Below are 18,804 nucleotides of genomic sequence, written 5' to 3'. Positions count from 1 at the left end.
CATGTTTCTGTTCAACTCTTTTGAGTAAGTGTAAAAAACTTGAAAGAGACTTTCTTTGGAAGACTTTTAAGTGAAAGAAGCATGAAAAACAATGGCAAATAGACAGATGTGTTCAAATAGAGAGAGCAAATGACTTAGCTAAGTAAAAAGGACATTTAGACTGACATTTCTGAGTTTCTGATACTAATTACGATACTAAAAGTACTCTAACATTTCACAATGTCTAAAAGATTAGATAGTACTTTTGTAAACTTTATTGGGGAATATTATGGAAAAGGCAAGCTCAGCCCCTTGAGACCACAGATATAACGTATTTCAAATGGACACTGGGTTCATTGCTTTCATTTTGTGGAAAAATGGCACTTACAATTCTCCACATATGCGTAACTGCAAAACACACGCAGCTGTCCTAGCTGTTGAGCTAGGTTAGCTAGAGCTAACCTTTTCAAAACTGTGAATGATGCTTACAAGAGATGTTCCTCCCACATCCAGGACATAAGACACATTTTTAGCATGTGATAATTTCATCCCAGTCATTTTATCTCTCTCACATACTGAAATACATTTTTCCACCAATTAAAATGAAATAATTTACAACAAATAGATGTATTGACTATCTTTAGCTAGTCTTTTGAGTATACACAAGTTCAAACAAGTGAATACCAACTTGTATTTTAAATAAATAGCTAAAAAATATGCTTCTGGATTGATCACAAATACTGAAATTCAATCATCACTTCTTCTCAGATGCTTCTGCCAAGATATATCACTACAGATTTCTGCTTTTTTGATCAAACAGATATGTTGCACAAAGATGATGAAAAAAATCAGTATATTGATTTGTTTGGGGGAGATGTTAATGTATTTTCATTAATCTCTATGGAAAGTAAGTGTAAACAAAATAACACACAGAGCTTCACCATATAGCCTTAAAAGCCTGGACTAACATGTATGAAAATTATTTTGTATTCTCTTTTAGAACATTGCACTAGAAAAACAGAAGCATAAGCATGGTGTAAGTTAAAATCCAAAATAACTCACCAACTGATAAACATTAAAACTTAAAAGTAAGCATTAAAACTAAAATACTCACAAAAAACCTTCTACTCCAGACTTCTGAAAATATTATTGAAAGAGGTTGAAGGGCATACAGTGAGAAGCAACTGCATCAATTGTTTAGATTGAAGTGGCCTTTATAAGAATCCCCTAAAATAACTTGTCTATGAAAATTTTATAGCTCTCTTTTGTAATAGTTTAGTAGGTAGTATTACTGAAAATAATTATCCAACTGATGATTAATATAAAAAGTAGTGAAAATAATTTCTTAAATAACGTACTGAAATTTCTTAAAACCACACCACATATCTATATACACCACTGCTTTCCTCCTTATTCAATATTATAAGGACTTGTATGTTGTTGAAAATACATACATCTACATCTTTGTGTTACAAAACATCACAAACCCCTGAAATAAGGAACTCTCAAATCCAGTAAAAATAAGCTTCATGTATGCCAAATTTTCCAGAATTTATATTCCATGTATTTCCCTTCATCCTGAACAATGAGTCCAATGTCCAAAGAAATTTGCAGATGAACATCAAAAATCAATTACTTACCATAGGCCACTACAGGAAGACCCTGCAACACATTGGTAGAAGTATCAAAGAGGAACTTAAACTCTAAAGCTTGACAGTTTTCAAGTGTTAAATATGATGTATAAAAAATAAATAAATAAAATATAAAATTTGTAATAGAGCTAGTATAACTAATATAGCTAGCTAAATTTTCTAATGGTTGCTAGAATGAAGTATTCATTACATATTAACTTCTGCATCAGCCATCTGTTATGGTGTTTTGTAAGGTCCATGACTACCGCATACACATTTGTATACTAAAATGTGTATTTTCCCCTGTATATTTGTAATGCAGTGAAGCAAAATCAAAAGATTTTGGGGTTTCTAACTAAAGATGTAAAGAAATAAAATAAGTTGTGCAATGGTGATAGTGATTCTAAAACACAAGTTTCATTAATGTTGACTTACTAACCATGGTACCCAGTATATGCAAGAAAGATGGGAAAAAAGAAGAAAAATAAGCATATTCTTTCAAATGAGACATTGACATTATAATGGAATGGGGACAGTGTCTTTTATAATAAAATTCTGTGGCAGGACTATAGATGATGAATATGAAATTATAATTGCTATAACAGTACAGATTTAGAAGTATAATCCTTTCTGAAACCCTGTAAAAACACTGCTAATGGAGGTGAAGGGAAGGAGGGATGAGGAATCAATAGCACTATATTTTGCAAAGCAGAAACTCTTTGATAGCTATGCCCGAGAGTACCACAACAAAATGGATTCTCTTAGTTCAATCTTCCCTGTCCCTAATATGTGTGAAGCTGCCATCTCCAATCAGAAACATTACTAAAGGAACGTTGCACAAAAAAGTCATGTCAAGGAATTAAGTGGCATTAAGGGTGGCAATGGACACTGCTGATGGGTTCAGGCACTGAATGGAGATATTTACTACTCTCCTAAAACCAAAGCTGATGGATCCATGAGTTGACAGTGATATCACACCAGGGCATGGGAATGCTCTGTTCTCCTACCCCAAGGTAACACCAACCTAATGACATCAGCTACCAACAGGAAAAAAAGTTGTTACATAAGGTCTAAACAGCTACAGTTCTATTAAGGTACATGTGTGCACAGGCAAATGTAACTAAAGATGCAAGATGACGCGTAAGCATTAAACACTAGTACTTTCATTTTTCTGTTTCTGAAAGACCAACTTATGTTTTACCAAACTAAATAAAACTAAGAGGAAAAAACCCATGACTTGCAAGTTGAAAAAGGAATTTCTACCAGAGTAAACTAAATCAAACCAAAGAACCCATTCTTTCCTATTTTGCATTCATAAAAATAAGGAAAATTATGACAGTTAAGAGGTGTCTGGTAGCCAGAAAGGTCCTTGCTGCTCCTTAGGCTCTTCAAGCAAAACCCGCTCTATAATTACACACTACAAAAGACAAAACATACACGCATAATAGCACTGGCAAAAGATGTGTTTCGAGAAAATGAACAGAAAACCCTGTATTCAGGATAGCATTATATAATTTCCAATCTGGTTTTATATGCCTTTGTTAGTTTTATATGACAAACCTATTTCCTTTGTAGTATAATTCCAAACAAATCCACAATCAGTGGCTTTGAACTGAATAATATTAACACACAGTACATTAGGTAATAGTTAATACACAGACTAAAATGAGTATTTCCATTGATCACACAATCCTCTAACACATGGAAACACTTATTTTAAAACAATAAACTAAGGGGAAAATAAGAGGCTAAACCTAATTTAATTTATGATTCAGCCTAAATTACAAACAATCCCTGATGAAAGCATGCCTGATCTACATGGCACTCTTCTTGGCGGCTGCATGTTTAATGGATATGCAAAAGAAAAGGTAGCTCTGCACAGCCAAACAACTTGCTCACAGACACATAAAAAGACTTCAGTGGATCTTTCATCCTGTAAGACCTGGCCTGCTTTCCAGACTGTATTTGTTCTTTGCAAAGGAAACAGATACCTGCTAAAAATATACTAGCTGGTTTTTTATGTCTGATCTCACAGACGATTTGCAATTCTGTCTCAAAAAAAAAGTTATACACTGTTTCTTCAATATCATGCTTTTTTCCATATTTGATGGATGTCTACAAAATCTGGCTATATATTTTAAAGATTTAAAAATACTTATTCAAGTGTTTAAAACAGTGTTGTCATGACTGCATATTAAAAAAGTATAATACTGAGAGCAAATGTAAAAAGACAAGAAAAGTCTAACCTTAGACCTGCCTTTCTGTATCATTTTAGGTATTTTGCTTATATAACTTCAATGTATCTCCTTATGCTATGTTAATATGCTAATTCTGAATAAAGTTTCTTCAACTGGTATACTTTCCAGAGTTGCAAGCCTTCAATGACATGATTTAATCTTCAATGAACTTCTTATCATTGTAAATCTAGAACATGCACCTGGCGGAAACCTGAGAGGTCACCTAATGCAGCTCCATGTCCCCCAGGCAGGATCAGCTAAACCACTTCTCACAGATATCTGTTGAATCAACTCTTTAGAATCATCCAGTGAGGGAATTTCACAGCCTTTCTAGATAATCTATTTCAATACACAACTGTCTTCATGACTTACCTAAATCCTAGCCAATAACATATTTCAAATACACAGGCATGAAGTGAATATAAAATGCTAAATATTGAAGGTTTTTACTTACTCCTGTGAATCCTATCGAAAATCCAGATTTCTGCATATTAAAACTTAATCTTCCAGTTCAATTGCAGTACTGAGTAATGCACATTGATGTATTATAATATGTATTTGTATATACATATATATACACATTGATGTATAATCATACAATTTTTTCCCATTTCTACTGTATGCATTACAAGCTTAAGATACCACGAATATTGTCAGACCTCAGTCACACTTGCTTTATGGTCTATCTTTTGTCAATCACTTAATGAAAATTCACTCTCATCCCCCCTGTAAGGGTATGTGCTCTGTATCTAATAATTTTTATCATAGGCACAACAGTAAATATTCCAGTACATATGCCTTTTTAGTTATTCTTCCTTATTGTTCTAGACTGTGGTGTATTATGCCACTGAAGAACACCTGCTGCAAGTAATCTCAAATTCTGGCCTATTTTCTGATAGCAACTGAAGTATTTTCAACACATCCAGCATGTAAACTCTGTATGCAAAACTCCAGGGATATAACTAGACACTAAGCTAGTTTTTCTTTTTAATTATCTCGTTAAGAATCGGCTATGAGTCTGAACCCAAACAACACTCTGACATTTCCTGACTGACCACTGCCAATGCACAATCTCATAATCTGCATTACCCTCCAGTGCCAACAGAGTGCAAAATTGTTTTCAGCTGTAATATAAGTCAAGCAGTCTCCCTGTCCTTTCCAGACATTTTTCTGCTCTTAAAGACTTGGGTCTACAATTAGGATCCCTTATCCACAAAAATACTGAAAACTCTCAATATAAGTACAACCTGAGATAGCCAACTGGACAATTCACTGCTGTGCAGTTCCACACAAGGCTGCTTCCTAACCTACCTTGTGCCTCAGTCTGGAAAACAGCTGCTGTCTGAACAACTACCGTGTACAATCTGAAAACTCTGTAATAATTGCTTATCCTACAAATGGATTTCTAGCCAATTTGGATCTTATATTGTAAACTGCCAGTCACATTAATCTCATGATGCCAAAGAAAGGCAAAAAAAGAGTGGGCAATTAAGTAACGCTGCTAAATTGTGGACAGCAGTTATGAAACTCCAAAAAAGTATCAAGTGAAGTGCTTTACCATAATACACTGCCTTTCAAAAACTCACACTCTTGTAGGCGAGAATAAGTTTGGATTGATGACACTCTAAGACATCACAAACATGCAACTATTATCTATTAGATACAGTAACTATATATACTAATGGCTCTTAAACTTCTGGTGTGCTCTCTTGCCCTGAGAAACTACAGATTCAAATACAGAGGACTTTATGCATAAATATTCCAAGATGTAACGTAAATTCTTGTGCTTTATCACATAGATCAATGAGAAAATGATGAGGATTAGCAAGAAACTTCGCTTATGAATACTGCATTCTGCCGATGGCCTTTGAGAGTTTTTATAAATATCTCAAGTATCAATTACTTTTAACTGTCTGAGAGAGCATGCAAAATTAGATAGATGGTTGACCCAACGCACTTTGCATATATAACTACATAGCACTCAGGGGCTCTTAATTCAGATAAACCTCTGGGGTTTATTGTAAATATTGATTTTGTCTTCAAGAAATTCATATCTCACATTTGTTTGTTTTTCCTGGGTGTTCCAGATAAGTGCTGGAAAGATTCTTAGGACCTCCTTATTAGACTCTTGTGTAAGGCCAAGCAAGATGGTTTGGTTTTGTACCAAGTGATAACTTTTCTGTAAAGAGTTTCTGTTGTTTAGAGATTTCAAAGATATGCATCTCTATTTTCTCCACCCCAACATAACCTATTTAGGTTAAATTTACTTTTTATTAGGGATATTAAAATAGTTGCATCTGTTCTAGCTTCCCAATTCTTATATTTAAATAAGACATCATTCTTACTGCACATGCTCAGTAATAAATATGATTTGGACTTTACTCACCCCTTTTTCTTTGAAACAGTAAATCACCAGTAGACATACTCCTAACAAGAGACTACTTTGCCTGAAGGCTGCTGCATACTAAATCACTGACCCTTGAATAAAGAGGCTTTTGTCTGGGACTTCTTTTTGGAATGAGAATCCACTTGTTCCACAGAAACACTATATGCAATGATTTACTTAGGTTTTTACATCTGTAGTAGTCACTTATCTAACACAGACACACTGCATCTTTCAAAAGATAAATGCAGATGCACAAACCCTATTACATAGTCATACCAAGAGAAATAGCTGGACGTTATTTATAAAACACATCTCAAAAAGCAGATTAAAACATCTGACAGGTTGAGCAACAGGGAAAACGCGTTTAAAGATCAGAATCTTCTCTGTCTTCTGAGAAAAAGCCCAATGCAAACAGTTGAGGTTAACTTGCACTCCATGGTACAGGACCACTTCAATCCGGGTTTTCAAAAGCATATCCTATATTCACCCTAATCAATACCTGGCCTGCTGATTACAGCCACGAGACCTCCTGGTGTGTACTGTGGCTCCCTTCTTGCCTGCGTGCTCAGCCTCCTGCTGTGGTGGTGGTGGGACCTGACCAAAATGCCCTTAGGGCAGGAACACAGGACAGGCTGCCCTTGCTCCCAGGACCGACTCCACCTACATGAACAGGTCTAAGGCCGTGTGCTTGTCAGTTCGTAGCTCTTAAGAACAAAACTGAAAGTTATGATACTTCCAGATTTTCTCCCAGATCAAAATAACAAAGCAAATATTTTTATTCAACTTTGTAATTTTTTCCTGTACAAATACAAACAAATACAGAAATACAGCTATATGCACAGATTCCAAAGTGGTTTGAAGTTTCAAATGTATCTTAATGATGTTGAGCTTCCATCAGTAACCAATCTGTTTTTCGCACACTGATGCTTCTGTTGCATTATAACAGTTATTTCTCAATATTCGGTTCAAACTTTTTCATAATAACATTCTAATAACATTCTATTTTCTAGCATTTCTATTTTCATCTGCAGACTTATTGTATGATTTTTTGGCAATGACTGTATTCCCTGTGTAACATTACTGTATTGCTTATTTTTGTTAAAACAAATGTTTCTTTAAACACCTAAATTTCTTTTAAATACTTTACCAAAGACATACCAAAGACAAAAAGTCATTTCCTACAAAGGGGAGCAAAAAATTTTGCATTAGTTTCTCATCATCATTCTGTACCAAAAAAGTCTAACAATGAAGTGACGGATAGATACTAATGGAAGGAAGTTTGATTCAGAGCTTTCTTTTGCAAAACACCTACTAAAACAAAAGCTACTTTATTATATCAGCCTGTGGTACCTTAAGTTCTAAAATAAAAACATAAAAGCACTGCAACAGGCACACAAAGAAGAATTTCTTGTTTTTAATTAGAAATCTCCAAACAACTAAGGAAAAACACATATTAAATCTATAAAGAATAAAAAACTCGGAAACTGTAAAATGAAATACTTTACAAAATACAGAAGTATCTCATTTACTTTGGGGTGAACCACTGTTCATCTTTGCTTACAACCAAAATACACTGATATAGACAAACATTTTCTCCTTTTTTGTCATTTGCTCCATCTTCTAGTGAGGATGAAAAATTTTCTTGGACTGTAACAAATAACTTCAACATCAATGCTATTAGAGGACAATTCAAGTTAGTGCAATACACACACAAAATTACACCTCCATAGCCAACCTTTCCACCACTGAAAACAGGATAGGGCAGCAGACGGGTTTATTCCGAAGAACAGGGAGAGCTATGCTATGGCTTCAAAAGAGAAAATCTTTAGAAGCAGCAGTGGTTTAAGTGATTCCTCTCTCCACTCCCTATCGCTTCCACTCTTTGTTCCCGTCCATTACGACTCAATGCTATTCCAAGGTGCTTTAGAGCATTAAAGAAATATTTGTAACTGTAAGTATAACATAGGCTGTTTATGAAAGACATGGAATCTCTTATCATTAAAGGCCATAGAATAGTTAGACAAATCTTGTTAGAAATGGTTTGGATGCAGTTGATCCTTAGAAAAACTGCATTGTCAAATACCAATCTTTTATTAAGAAATAGGCTAGACAATATACTTTGCATTATTCAGGCATTTCTTGACAAGGAGCAGCTTTTTAACAGATATGTTTAACGTACTGTTAGAAGTTCTTAAAAGTTTTTATTCATCAAGAAAAATAAGGTATCTGGCCTGATTTGTACTTCTAAATCTCTTGTGAAAACTACAAGGGTACTACAATTCTTTAGATGACATTATACATTCACAATGCAGTTGCTTATCTTAAAGCCTCCAGATATTTGACAATTCATCAGTAAAAGAAAAAGCATTAGTAGAGTCCCTCAAACTACACACCCTGGTTATGTTTAGTAACATTCTGGAATGCATTGAAATGCCACAGCAAAAAGTACTAGGTTTACATTATTGCTCTAACATTGGAAAGAGGCAGTGTACAATTTAGTAAAACATTGATAGATACTCAATCTTTACAGTACTGTCTGTGGTTTTGGTAGCCTACACATTCTGACGGCTGCCAAATATATTTTACTTGCTTTTAGAATGAACTGACACAGGAAGCAGTAATCAGATGATACAGACACGACAGATTACAGATTGGTTATTGGTAAATCAGTATGCCTGAAGGGAGATCATATCATAAATATTATAGGTCAAAGATTTCAGAGTTTTCAGCAGCAATACGTACTACAAGAAGAAACTTCTAGTTTATCAAAGAAACATCTTCTCCTATGGTTCAACATCTGAATTAACCTTACATATATCTAAATTTGGAAAGTCACACTTTTTAAAGATACAAAATAAGTAACAAGACTTAACCACAGACAAAGGGAAAAGCACTACATTCCGTTCTTGCAGGCCATCATAACCAAGTATGAATTGAATGTTTTACCTTTTCTCACTATTAACTTTTAAACTCTTGCTGTGTAACACACTTTACATTACTGCTCTGTAGCTATTTGTGATCGAAGTCCTAATGCTAATAACCAAAAGATCAACACCCAAACAGTTCTTAGCACATTAAGCCCAAACATTCACATGCCATAGAGCACAATCACGTAAAATAGATGGAAGATTAATAATCACAAGATTAACCTTAAAATATACCACCCAAGAAACAAAGGCAGCATGGGCCTGAAACTTTCTCTGAACTTCATATTTAGCATCAATGTTATTAGCTATTGAATAGGTTACATCTTTGTAATCAGAGAGCATTTTTAAACTTACAAGGGATTTACTTTGAACTACAATTAACATAAAGAGTGAAATGGAGCCATTCTTCATAACACATTGTTAGTGTGCTTTCTATCTACAGCACAAACCATAACCAGGCAGCGTGTGCTACATACTGTGATTGTAAAACTGTACTTACATTTTTAATAACTGTTTAATGCAAACACTATATACTTTTTTATTTTTATCTGAAGCCAAACATATAAAATGCACGACTGAAAAGTAAAGCCATAAAGAAGGATACTAAGCAAACTAACAAAACTCCAATATTAAATGATTTCTGAAAGAAAGAACTACGAGTCTACAAATTGAGTGTTTCACTTCATATCAAAGATGACCTGACCTCGCAACACTCAAATCAATAGCCATACGCTAACTCTGCTTGGCCAAAAAGCCTGAATACTTACTTGGACTTCAAAATTCATATTCTCCAGAAATTTCTGGTTCATTGTCTCTGCAAATTTGTTGATAGCTCTCAAAAACACCCTAAAAGAGAAAAGCAATGATACAACTTGATGTATGTAATCCTTGGGATTCCATTCCAACCATATGCAGTATTGATGGAAACTCATTTAAATACTGCAAACACTATAAGAAGCAAAAGTTTACACATTCATAAATACATTCTGTGCAATAGCATGTTATGTATAATACATCACAAAAATATTAAGTATAGGATTGTCAAAACATTTCTTGATTTTTCATGGAAAAATTCAGACAATATTCAGACAAAATACACAGATAATAAATCTTTCAAACACAATTTTACCTTCTATATGACAAATGTGGCTTGTTTACAACGTTATTGCCTCCTTTTCATGCGTTTGACAGCCAGAAGAGCTCCTGTACTTATGTTATTAGGTAGGAGCTGCCAGTAAATTTTCCCAATTACAAGATATTGTGTGCAACTTTTCAGTTTTCTCACAGAACCTCATACCTGTGCCCATCTTCCTCTTCAGGTTGATTATAAAAACACATTCGAAGTTGAGTTAATGCACAGTTATTTTTCCAAAGACTGAAAACATGATGCTTCTAGCTTGAAAAGTAGCATCTGTTTATGTTTATTAAACAGTTTATTATTATGTTTACTATTATGTTTATTAAAGCAGAAGATTATATCCCATTTAGAAAGCAAATTTCTTCATCTAACTTTCCAGCACTGTACCTTTGTAAAACAAAAATCAATTGTATCTCTCACTATTTATGAAGTTTATTTCAGCAATTTAGTTTCAATCAATCTACAATTTGGAAAAGAAGTTACCCATTTCCTGCTACCTTACAGATAAAGTTTAAGAGTTATAATTAGGAGTTCCCTCATAATTATGAGGGAAAGACTAGGAGAATGCAGAACATCCATATGTTACTGTTAAAGCAATGTTTCATCCTTGTGTTGGATACTATGTGCTGTTCTAGTCTACCATCTCAAAAGGATAAACCAAACACAAACAGCAAAAAAAAAAAAAGAAAGGAAAAAAAAGCAGGAGAAAGTGACAAAAAAGATCAAACACATTTTATGGATGGTGTATGAGACTAAGTTTCCCCAGTCAGATAAAATGATGTGACTGAGGGGGTATATGGCAGAATCTATAAAATGAAAAGTACCATGAAGATGACAGATACCTACCATTTTCTGCTTTTCACACAAGAACTAGAGAACACTGAACAACATCTGATGCATGCATTAAAAATAAAGACATGGCTTTTATGCTAGTCTTGTTCAGCTGTGCAACTCATTTCTACAAGATGCTCTGAATGCTTGAAGCTTATATGGGCTCGAAAGTGATTAGACAAATCAAAGGAGGACTATTTGATGTCACCAAGTCGCTGTAGATTGGGGCAAAACAGCAGGCCAATGTTACTACATCCCTGGCTTTGTTCTTATACTGTTCCGTAGGCATCTCTTAGGAGCTATTATTAGAAACAGAATACTGGGTGAAATGGATCTAGGTCTCATCACCAAAAAAAAGAAAAAATTGGAAGAGCTAAATCCAGATTCTTAATGAGCGAGGTAAAGGAAAAGGTCAGGTTACGACAAGCTCATGACAAGGAATCTTATTTAACCATTAAGCAATAATCCAGAGAAGTACATTAAGTGCATTGTTTCACTAGGACTACAACTTGACTGGCTAGATTAAAATCCTTTATTATAACTATGGCTTCCCATGAGCAAAAAGACCATCTAGGGAAAACATAAGAAATAATTCTTTTCCTATCCCCCTAACGTCTTTCCTTAATGTTGATATGATCAAAAAGATGCAGTGATTTGTACATGGAGCTGCATCTCACCAACTCCACCAATTTTTTATGTGATCAGAGGGACGCTACAGTTTGAACTACTACAGCAACAGTGGCACTGGGAGGTAACCCTTTTTCAAGGGTGATGTGTTTCTCTACCACATCACCCCAGTGCATTCAGAGAAGCTTGTTTCCCAAGATCTAGGGCAAAGCCTGATCTAGTCTTTTAACACAACCTTAGATATTCTTGTGAGACTTGCAATTAAGGAGCTGATCTGTGAAGTTTTGAGTGTCATAACTCACCCCAGTTCAACACATCAGATTTTGCTCAACACTCCAATTTCAGTTGATTCAGCTTCAGTTCTCCCAAACAACCTCTATGTACTCACAAAACTGCCCTGTGATTTTAGCTTATGCTGGTCTGAACAGGCTATTGGACTCTCTTTTCAGCCTCTTATTCTCCAACAAAATTATTATTGAAACAAGATTCCTCAGTAAGCTGCTCCAGACTCCCCACAGCAAAACTAAATATACTGTTCCCTCAAGCTTCACTCTCATAGGCATTTATCTCTGCAAAAATAACTGACACTTGACAGAGGCACATTAAGATTTTGCAAAAAAGGAATTGCAGAAAGAACTGTCTGCTTTAGACAGCACAAAAACCACACAGCTAGGCAGAATGATGGACACCTACACGTTATTCTGTCTGTCTCTGCCTCCATTACTCTTCCGAGGAGGAGTTTTGGGTGAAGACCTTTTCAGCGCTCTGACTCCTTTCTGTGGAACTATATTCCTCTAGCTTCTCCTTTGAATTGCAAAGCATATTTCTTGCCAACCCACATAATCATGTTCTTCAGCTCCAGCTGCTCAGAGAGTCAAAAAACATTTCCCTTCTCTCAAAAAGCCTTTTTTTTGTTGACAGAGGAACAGGTGTCCTCAGTTTTTGAGACCTCTTCTACTTCCCATCAGCTGGGGGTTTTTAAGCTCTGCTCCAGCACTTGTCACCTAAATGTTCTGTCTGGGCAGAATCTGGCATGGTGACGTCTGGAGCAAGTCCAGCGAAGGGCCACAAAGATGATTAGGGGACTGGAGCATCTCTCTTATGAGGAAAGGCTGAGAGAGCTTGGCCTGTTTAGCTTGGAGAAGAGAAGGCTGAGAGGAGATCTTATCAACGTGTACAAGTATCTGAAGGGAGGGTGTCGAGAGGATGGGACCAGACTCTTTTCAGTGGTGCCGAGCGACAGGACGCGAGGCAATGGGCACAAACTGAAACACAGACACTTCCATCTTAACATGAGGAAAAACTTTTTCACTGTGAGGGTGACAGAGCACTGGAACAGGTTGCCCCGAGAGGTGGTGGAGTCTCCTTCTCTGGAGATATTCAAAACGCGCCTGGATGCAATCCTGTGCAATGTGCTCTAGGTGACCCTGCTTGAGCAGGGGGGTTGGACTAGATGATCTCCAGAGGTCCCTTCCAACCTCAGCGATTCTGGGATTCTGTGATTCTGTGACGATGACTTGTCTCACATTTAAAAAACCAAAACTTTTAGCTACCTTTTTGTCTTTAAGCACAGGAATAAGGTGCAAGATACAGTAGAAACAATCATAACAAACATGTGAAAAGTGCAAATCTATTTCATAGTTATGATGTAGTATTGCGTGTGTCATATTTTAAAACTTCTGTGAAGAGCTTGTGGTTTAATGTCATCCGCAGGTGAAAAGCCCAAAAGACACATTAGAAAAAATTTAGTGAGGTACTTAATTTCCAGTTAAAATTATGGATAATATTAAACATATTTACAAGGTCCTATGCAATACAATCCTACATGGGTTATCTTCTGTGAATGCCCCTTTAATTCTCACAGATATTTTTATCTGACATACTGGAATGACACATTTGCAGGAAACACGCAATATTTTCATGCATTTTTATTTTGCCTAGAGGGTGCATCTATTTCTGTCACTGGAAGTCATTCAGACAAGAGGTTTGAATTCTATTTCTGGCTCCTGTCAATGCCATGCTGTCCTACCTATAGCAATTCACTTCGTTTCTATATGCCTCAGTACCCTTTTTCATAAATAGGGGGTATTAATTAACTAGCCCCAAGTGGAAAGCTAAACAGATACTTATAAAATGTTTTGAGATTCCTGATGACAACAGAACAAAGCATAAATTTATTTATTATTAACAGCATATTCCTAACAGTGAACTGAATATTGATTCAAGAGGAGTTAGTCATTTCATCAGAGAAATAACCACTCACTACCAGTACTATTCTAATTAACATAACAGAGAAGATAGAGATGGAAAAGGGATGGCCAGAATGCACCCCAAAACAGGTCAGAAAAATGCTGTGTGTATTACCCGAATTCAGAAGAAGTTATTTATGAAAAATACTGAAAATACTGATTACCTTGCCACAGCGTAGCATAACTCGGTTTCCCCTGCCTCTCTAACAGATCACTTGAGCTTTTCTCAGAACTTGGGCAGAGTTTGCTCAGTTCTGTTTTGCAAGGTTAGACTGAACAAAGGCCACTGTCCTGATTTCTCATAAAGATAATGTCATTAAATATTTTTTCTTGTTAACCTTCTCCTCTTGTAAGATTTTCCGTTGACTTTAATCACTATACCTATGTTCTTTCAGGTGTTTAATTAGGAGAACTTCTCTACAGTTACTTGAGTTACTTGGAATTAGTTTCTCATCAGTTTCAATAATTTTAATCTAAAATTGTTGTAATTCCTTTATGCAAAATAACGTTGACAGTATTTCGCAAGCGTCTGGGGGTTGCTGCTTCTAACCTACAGTTCACACCAATCTCTTCAGCGTGGAGATTTATGCAAGACCTTCACCAAAGCTAAAGTCTTTGGACTTCATTTGAGTATAAAAAGGCAAGTTTTTGGCTTATAAAACCAACAGGATAGCCATGGTTCAGCTGCTGCTGTCTCCTTTACCTTTCTGTATTTACTATTAGTTCTGCTCTCCTTTACTATACTGACAGTTTTTTGGGTTTTTTTGTTTTTTTGTTTTTTTTTTTACAAAGTTTGATCTGCACAATTAGTAGAAAGTCTTTAGATTAAAATCCATTGAATAGAATCATACAGGAAGGACAGTCGCAATCTTAGATGTATATCCTAAATAGGGCTAAAACAAAACCGTAAGTAACACAGACAAATGATCTCAGTCAAACAAAGCCGAAAACTTATATCATCCTAAGATAAACATCTGATTTCAATTTGATTCTCTCTCACACAAAATACAACAGAGGAGCTGTAATGGAAAAAAGAAATATTTTTGTATTTGTAAACATCACGTTGTTAACTAAAGTAGGATTCCAGAGTTATTATGAGGAGATGATGACTCTAATCTCAAAATAGGTCTGCATGTTGTCCTTGCTTTTGAAGTGCAAATAGATGAATAAAGCTAAAATGTAGATCTGGAACTCCAAGTTATTTTTAGCAAAAAAGTTAGAATTAGTGCATCAGCTCCTTGTAGCATAAAGCAAAGGAATGATTACAGTTAAAAAAAAAAAAAAAGTGAATTTTAGCAGACTTCATGCATGCAAGCAAAAACCAGGAAACTCTGCATTAAGGCATTATTTATATGGCATGGCTGTCCAGTACAATCTATCAATTTAAGGTAGCATCGCCTGTTCTTAGGTGGCTTTGTAAAAGTCGGCCTATTTCTAAACATAGTTTCATACATTGTATGCTATGGTGAAGACAATTAGAAATGGAAACCTAATGTCGATGCATGTGTTTAAATACATGAATAGCCATATAAACAAAAGGACCTGATTTTGCAAAGGCTGAATGCTAACTAGCTCTCCTCTACTGCTCACAATTTAAACCACGTTCTTCACTTAGCCCTGTACATACAGCTTTCTAAGTCTCCTTCCCAGATAAAAGAAAGAAAATTCTGGGTCCACAAAACTATAATTTTACGGAAATTCTCCAAACCAGGTACAGAATTATAAATTTTTCCCAAAAACATGAAAGGATTTTTCCTCTGCCTCTCATACATGAAGTCTTAAAGCAGTGGTCCAACAGCAGTAAGATGCTCTTCAGTCTTTTCACGTCCACAACATTGTGTAGAATTGGGGAGCTCACTGCTCCAATCTTGAGATGAGTAATCCAGATGCTAAGCTAAAGGCTGAGTTCACTTCAGGAGTTTTGAGCAGCGAGTCAAACCCATGTTTGCTGTGGCTTCTAAAACTGTGACGACAGTGATGTAATGACAGCTACAAAGAATTAATCAGGTACAGACCTTTACTGGATAATCAGACACAGAAAGAAGAGAGAAGCTTTAGAAGAACATTATTTCCTGTGTTGTTTTGAAAGCTCTTACCAGAAGAAACTATAAAGAACTTGTAATATATGCTGTTTTAATATAAAGTCTGAAAACCACTGAAGACTTGGAGAGGTTGAAAACTCAGAACTTCTTCCCCCAAACTCTAATCACTTTTCCTCCAGAGGATTTGGTCCACAAAGAGAGAAGGAGTTACACTGATTTCAGTATTTTTTTTAAAAAACTCAAAAGGTTGCTCAATCTGCACTTTCATCAGTGAAGCCTCTACTTGAGCAGACAAGGAGCATGAAGTGGGTTCTTAGTCTCAAAGCCTAAAAGATACATTGAATATTATTCTGAAGATATTTTTAGGGTTTTAACAGGCATGGTTGTGCCAGTACACCAATTATATTAAAACTGGATTAGGGAAGAGCAGAGCTGAAATAATATTCTTACATATTTTATGCTGACTTGTTAAGAGGCATCCTCATACAGTGGTTTGCAGAAAGCACCTGATAGATATTCTTAACATGAAGCAACAACAAAAGAAAAGCAGCTACTAAGGTTAACCGATCCCCTTGCCAGCCTCCATCATGTCTCTATTTCCTTCTTGTAGAAAGCTACAAGACGACATGTGAAATTTAGAGGAGACTAAGCAAGGTGGATCAGACCTAACCTCAAATGCTGATCATTGTCAATGACTGAAATAGCAATCAACAACTGCAAACTGAACCTGGAAGATATAAAATACACAGAAGAGAGACCAGCCAAGCTATCAGCGGTGACAGGCGATATTAAAACCTCATTTACTGTTTCAGTGTGCAAAACACAAAGCATCAGAAGAAAGCCTGATAAAACAGTTGAAAAGATGAGAACAAAAATCTTTAAGAAGTAACAGCAGAAATTATCTCCTAACAGTGTGACAAGCTATCATTGATTTAGAAATGAAGGGAAATGCAGGATGGAAACGCCATTTAAAAACCTTTTGGTGATGAGAAACCTAGTTATTAAGAGCATAATGATGGCAACATTTATGAAGCAATCCACTTCCCTGATAACTGGAAAAATATGCCCAGCAGTGCAAAGAAAATAGTATAATTTAATCATAGTTCTCCCTTTGTCTCAATTCAGTATCTCAATAGACTGAAGCATAATTATTTCGTATGATTCAGACTAAATTCTAGTGATAAAGCAACTGTCATTTTCCTAAATTCCCATCCTTTCAATGTAGCACAGGAGAGCCTATCCGAATATCCTGGTCAGAAAATAACTGCTTCAAAATAACTGTTATCCAGCTTCTGTTTGTTTCAATTATAAATTGTTATGTACAATTCATTTTATTTATTAGTAAAGTGCTTATTAGTCAGAAATTCACCTTGAATAGCTATGTCAAGCATACAAAAATAATACGTGCTATAACGTATGAGAGGTAATTTGACAGCAGTACAAGAAGTGATGCTTAGAGCATTAGAATGCTCATAAGAATAAGCAATTGCTTTGATGCACTACAACAAAAGGCAAACCATGGCAGCTTCCATTTAAGATCTCTCTCTTAACAGTCTGTTTGTATGTAGCTTATCCTTCAGCATCCACTTACAGTACATTATAAAGATTACTCGTCTCCCATTTAGGATTCAAAATCTGTTTTCAGAACTGCACATGAGGTACACTAATGCCAAATTCTTTACAAAATCATCTCCAGCATGCTTTTAAGAAATTTCCTTTCTTTAAAACATAAGTGTACAAAAAGCTGTCATAATGGACCCCGATATGAGTAATTTAACTTGAAAGGTATTTTCAGTAATTTCCTTTATACTATGAGCATTCTCTCACTTTGGTCTACTCCCTTCTTTTGTGCATTCCAGCTAATTGTTTGCAGAGTTGAAATATTCTGAATTAAAAACAACAACAACAAAAAAAGCCATGGTGTCTTTGGTACTAGGTCAAGTCTGGGTATAGGAAACAAAGCCAGAATCCAGTTAGTATAAATGAATGTAATTACTTAACATAGTTATATCAGGATGCCATACACTAATAAAAATTTGGTCTTATAGTCTACACTTTTGGAAGAAGTCTGAACTCATCTTGTGAAGTAACTTCTCCATTCTTAGATTAATTTTTATTTTTCACCCATTGACTTAAATTCACTCTTATCGTAATACTTGTGCATACCATTGTCTTTATTTTCTTATATATCTCAACTCGCTGTAGAGGTGATACCTTTGTAGACAAACTTTCAGTGACAACAATGTTTCTAGGACCTGTTGTGCCTTCTCTAGAAATAATGTTATCACTTCAAATGCCAAAGAATTAAAATTGCAGAATTGTATGAAACTAATGGATAATGCTGTGGATTACTAATGGCCAACACTATCTCGGACTTTTTAAAAAATGGCATCATTCGAGCTCTTCATTTTATTTATAAACTCACCATAAAATTTGTAAAATAGAGTGAAATCCAAACATTATTTTACCCTTAAAAACTCCAATATTACGAAAATTATGGCATCAAACAACATAATACATTGTCTATTCTTACACAAGAAGAAAAGGTGTCTTAAATAACATATCTTTTGTTACATAAGCTTTCTGTATGTGAATTCACTTCTCTATATCTGCATTACATAACAGTACATGCACTTCTGATTTTTCAGACATTCTTACTGAGAGTATTTAGAAAGCAAATACCTTCTTTTAGAATGCATAGATTTGTTTACTTTCAGAGAAGCACAGCTTCTTCTGAACCTACGAATACAAACTACA

At 35.4% G+C, this 18,804-nt stretch overlaps 1 protein-coding gene across 1 annotated transcript in view; it reads right to left on the bottom strand.

Annotated features, from left to right (window-relative positions):
- The window catches only part of DOCK2 (dedicator of cytokinesis 2), a 228,141-nt gene that overhangs the window by 51,660 nt on the left and 157,677 nt on the right, over positions 1–18,804 (bottom strand). The window contains exon 30 of the mRNA XM_067304597.1: positions 9,928–10,006. Coding sequence (XP_067160698.1) covers positions 9,928–10,006 — 79 coding nt within the window. The remainder of the gene's footprint in view (positions 1–9,927; positions 10,007–18,804) is intronic.

This window comes from Apteryx mantelli, chromosome 14, assembly GCF_036417845.1.
Source record: "Apteryx mantelli isolate bAptMan1 chromosome 14, bAptMan1.hap1, whole genome shotgun sequence".
Taxonomy (NCBI): Eukaryota; Metazoa; Chordata; class Aves; order Apterygiformes; family Apterygidae; genus Apteryx; species Apteryx mantelli.
Note: the sequence above shows the minus strand (reverse complement) of the source record. Positions and strands in the feature narration are given on the sequence as shown.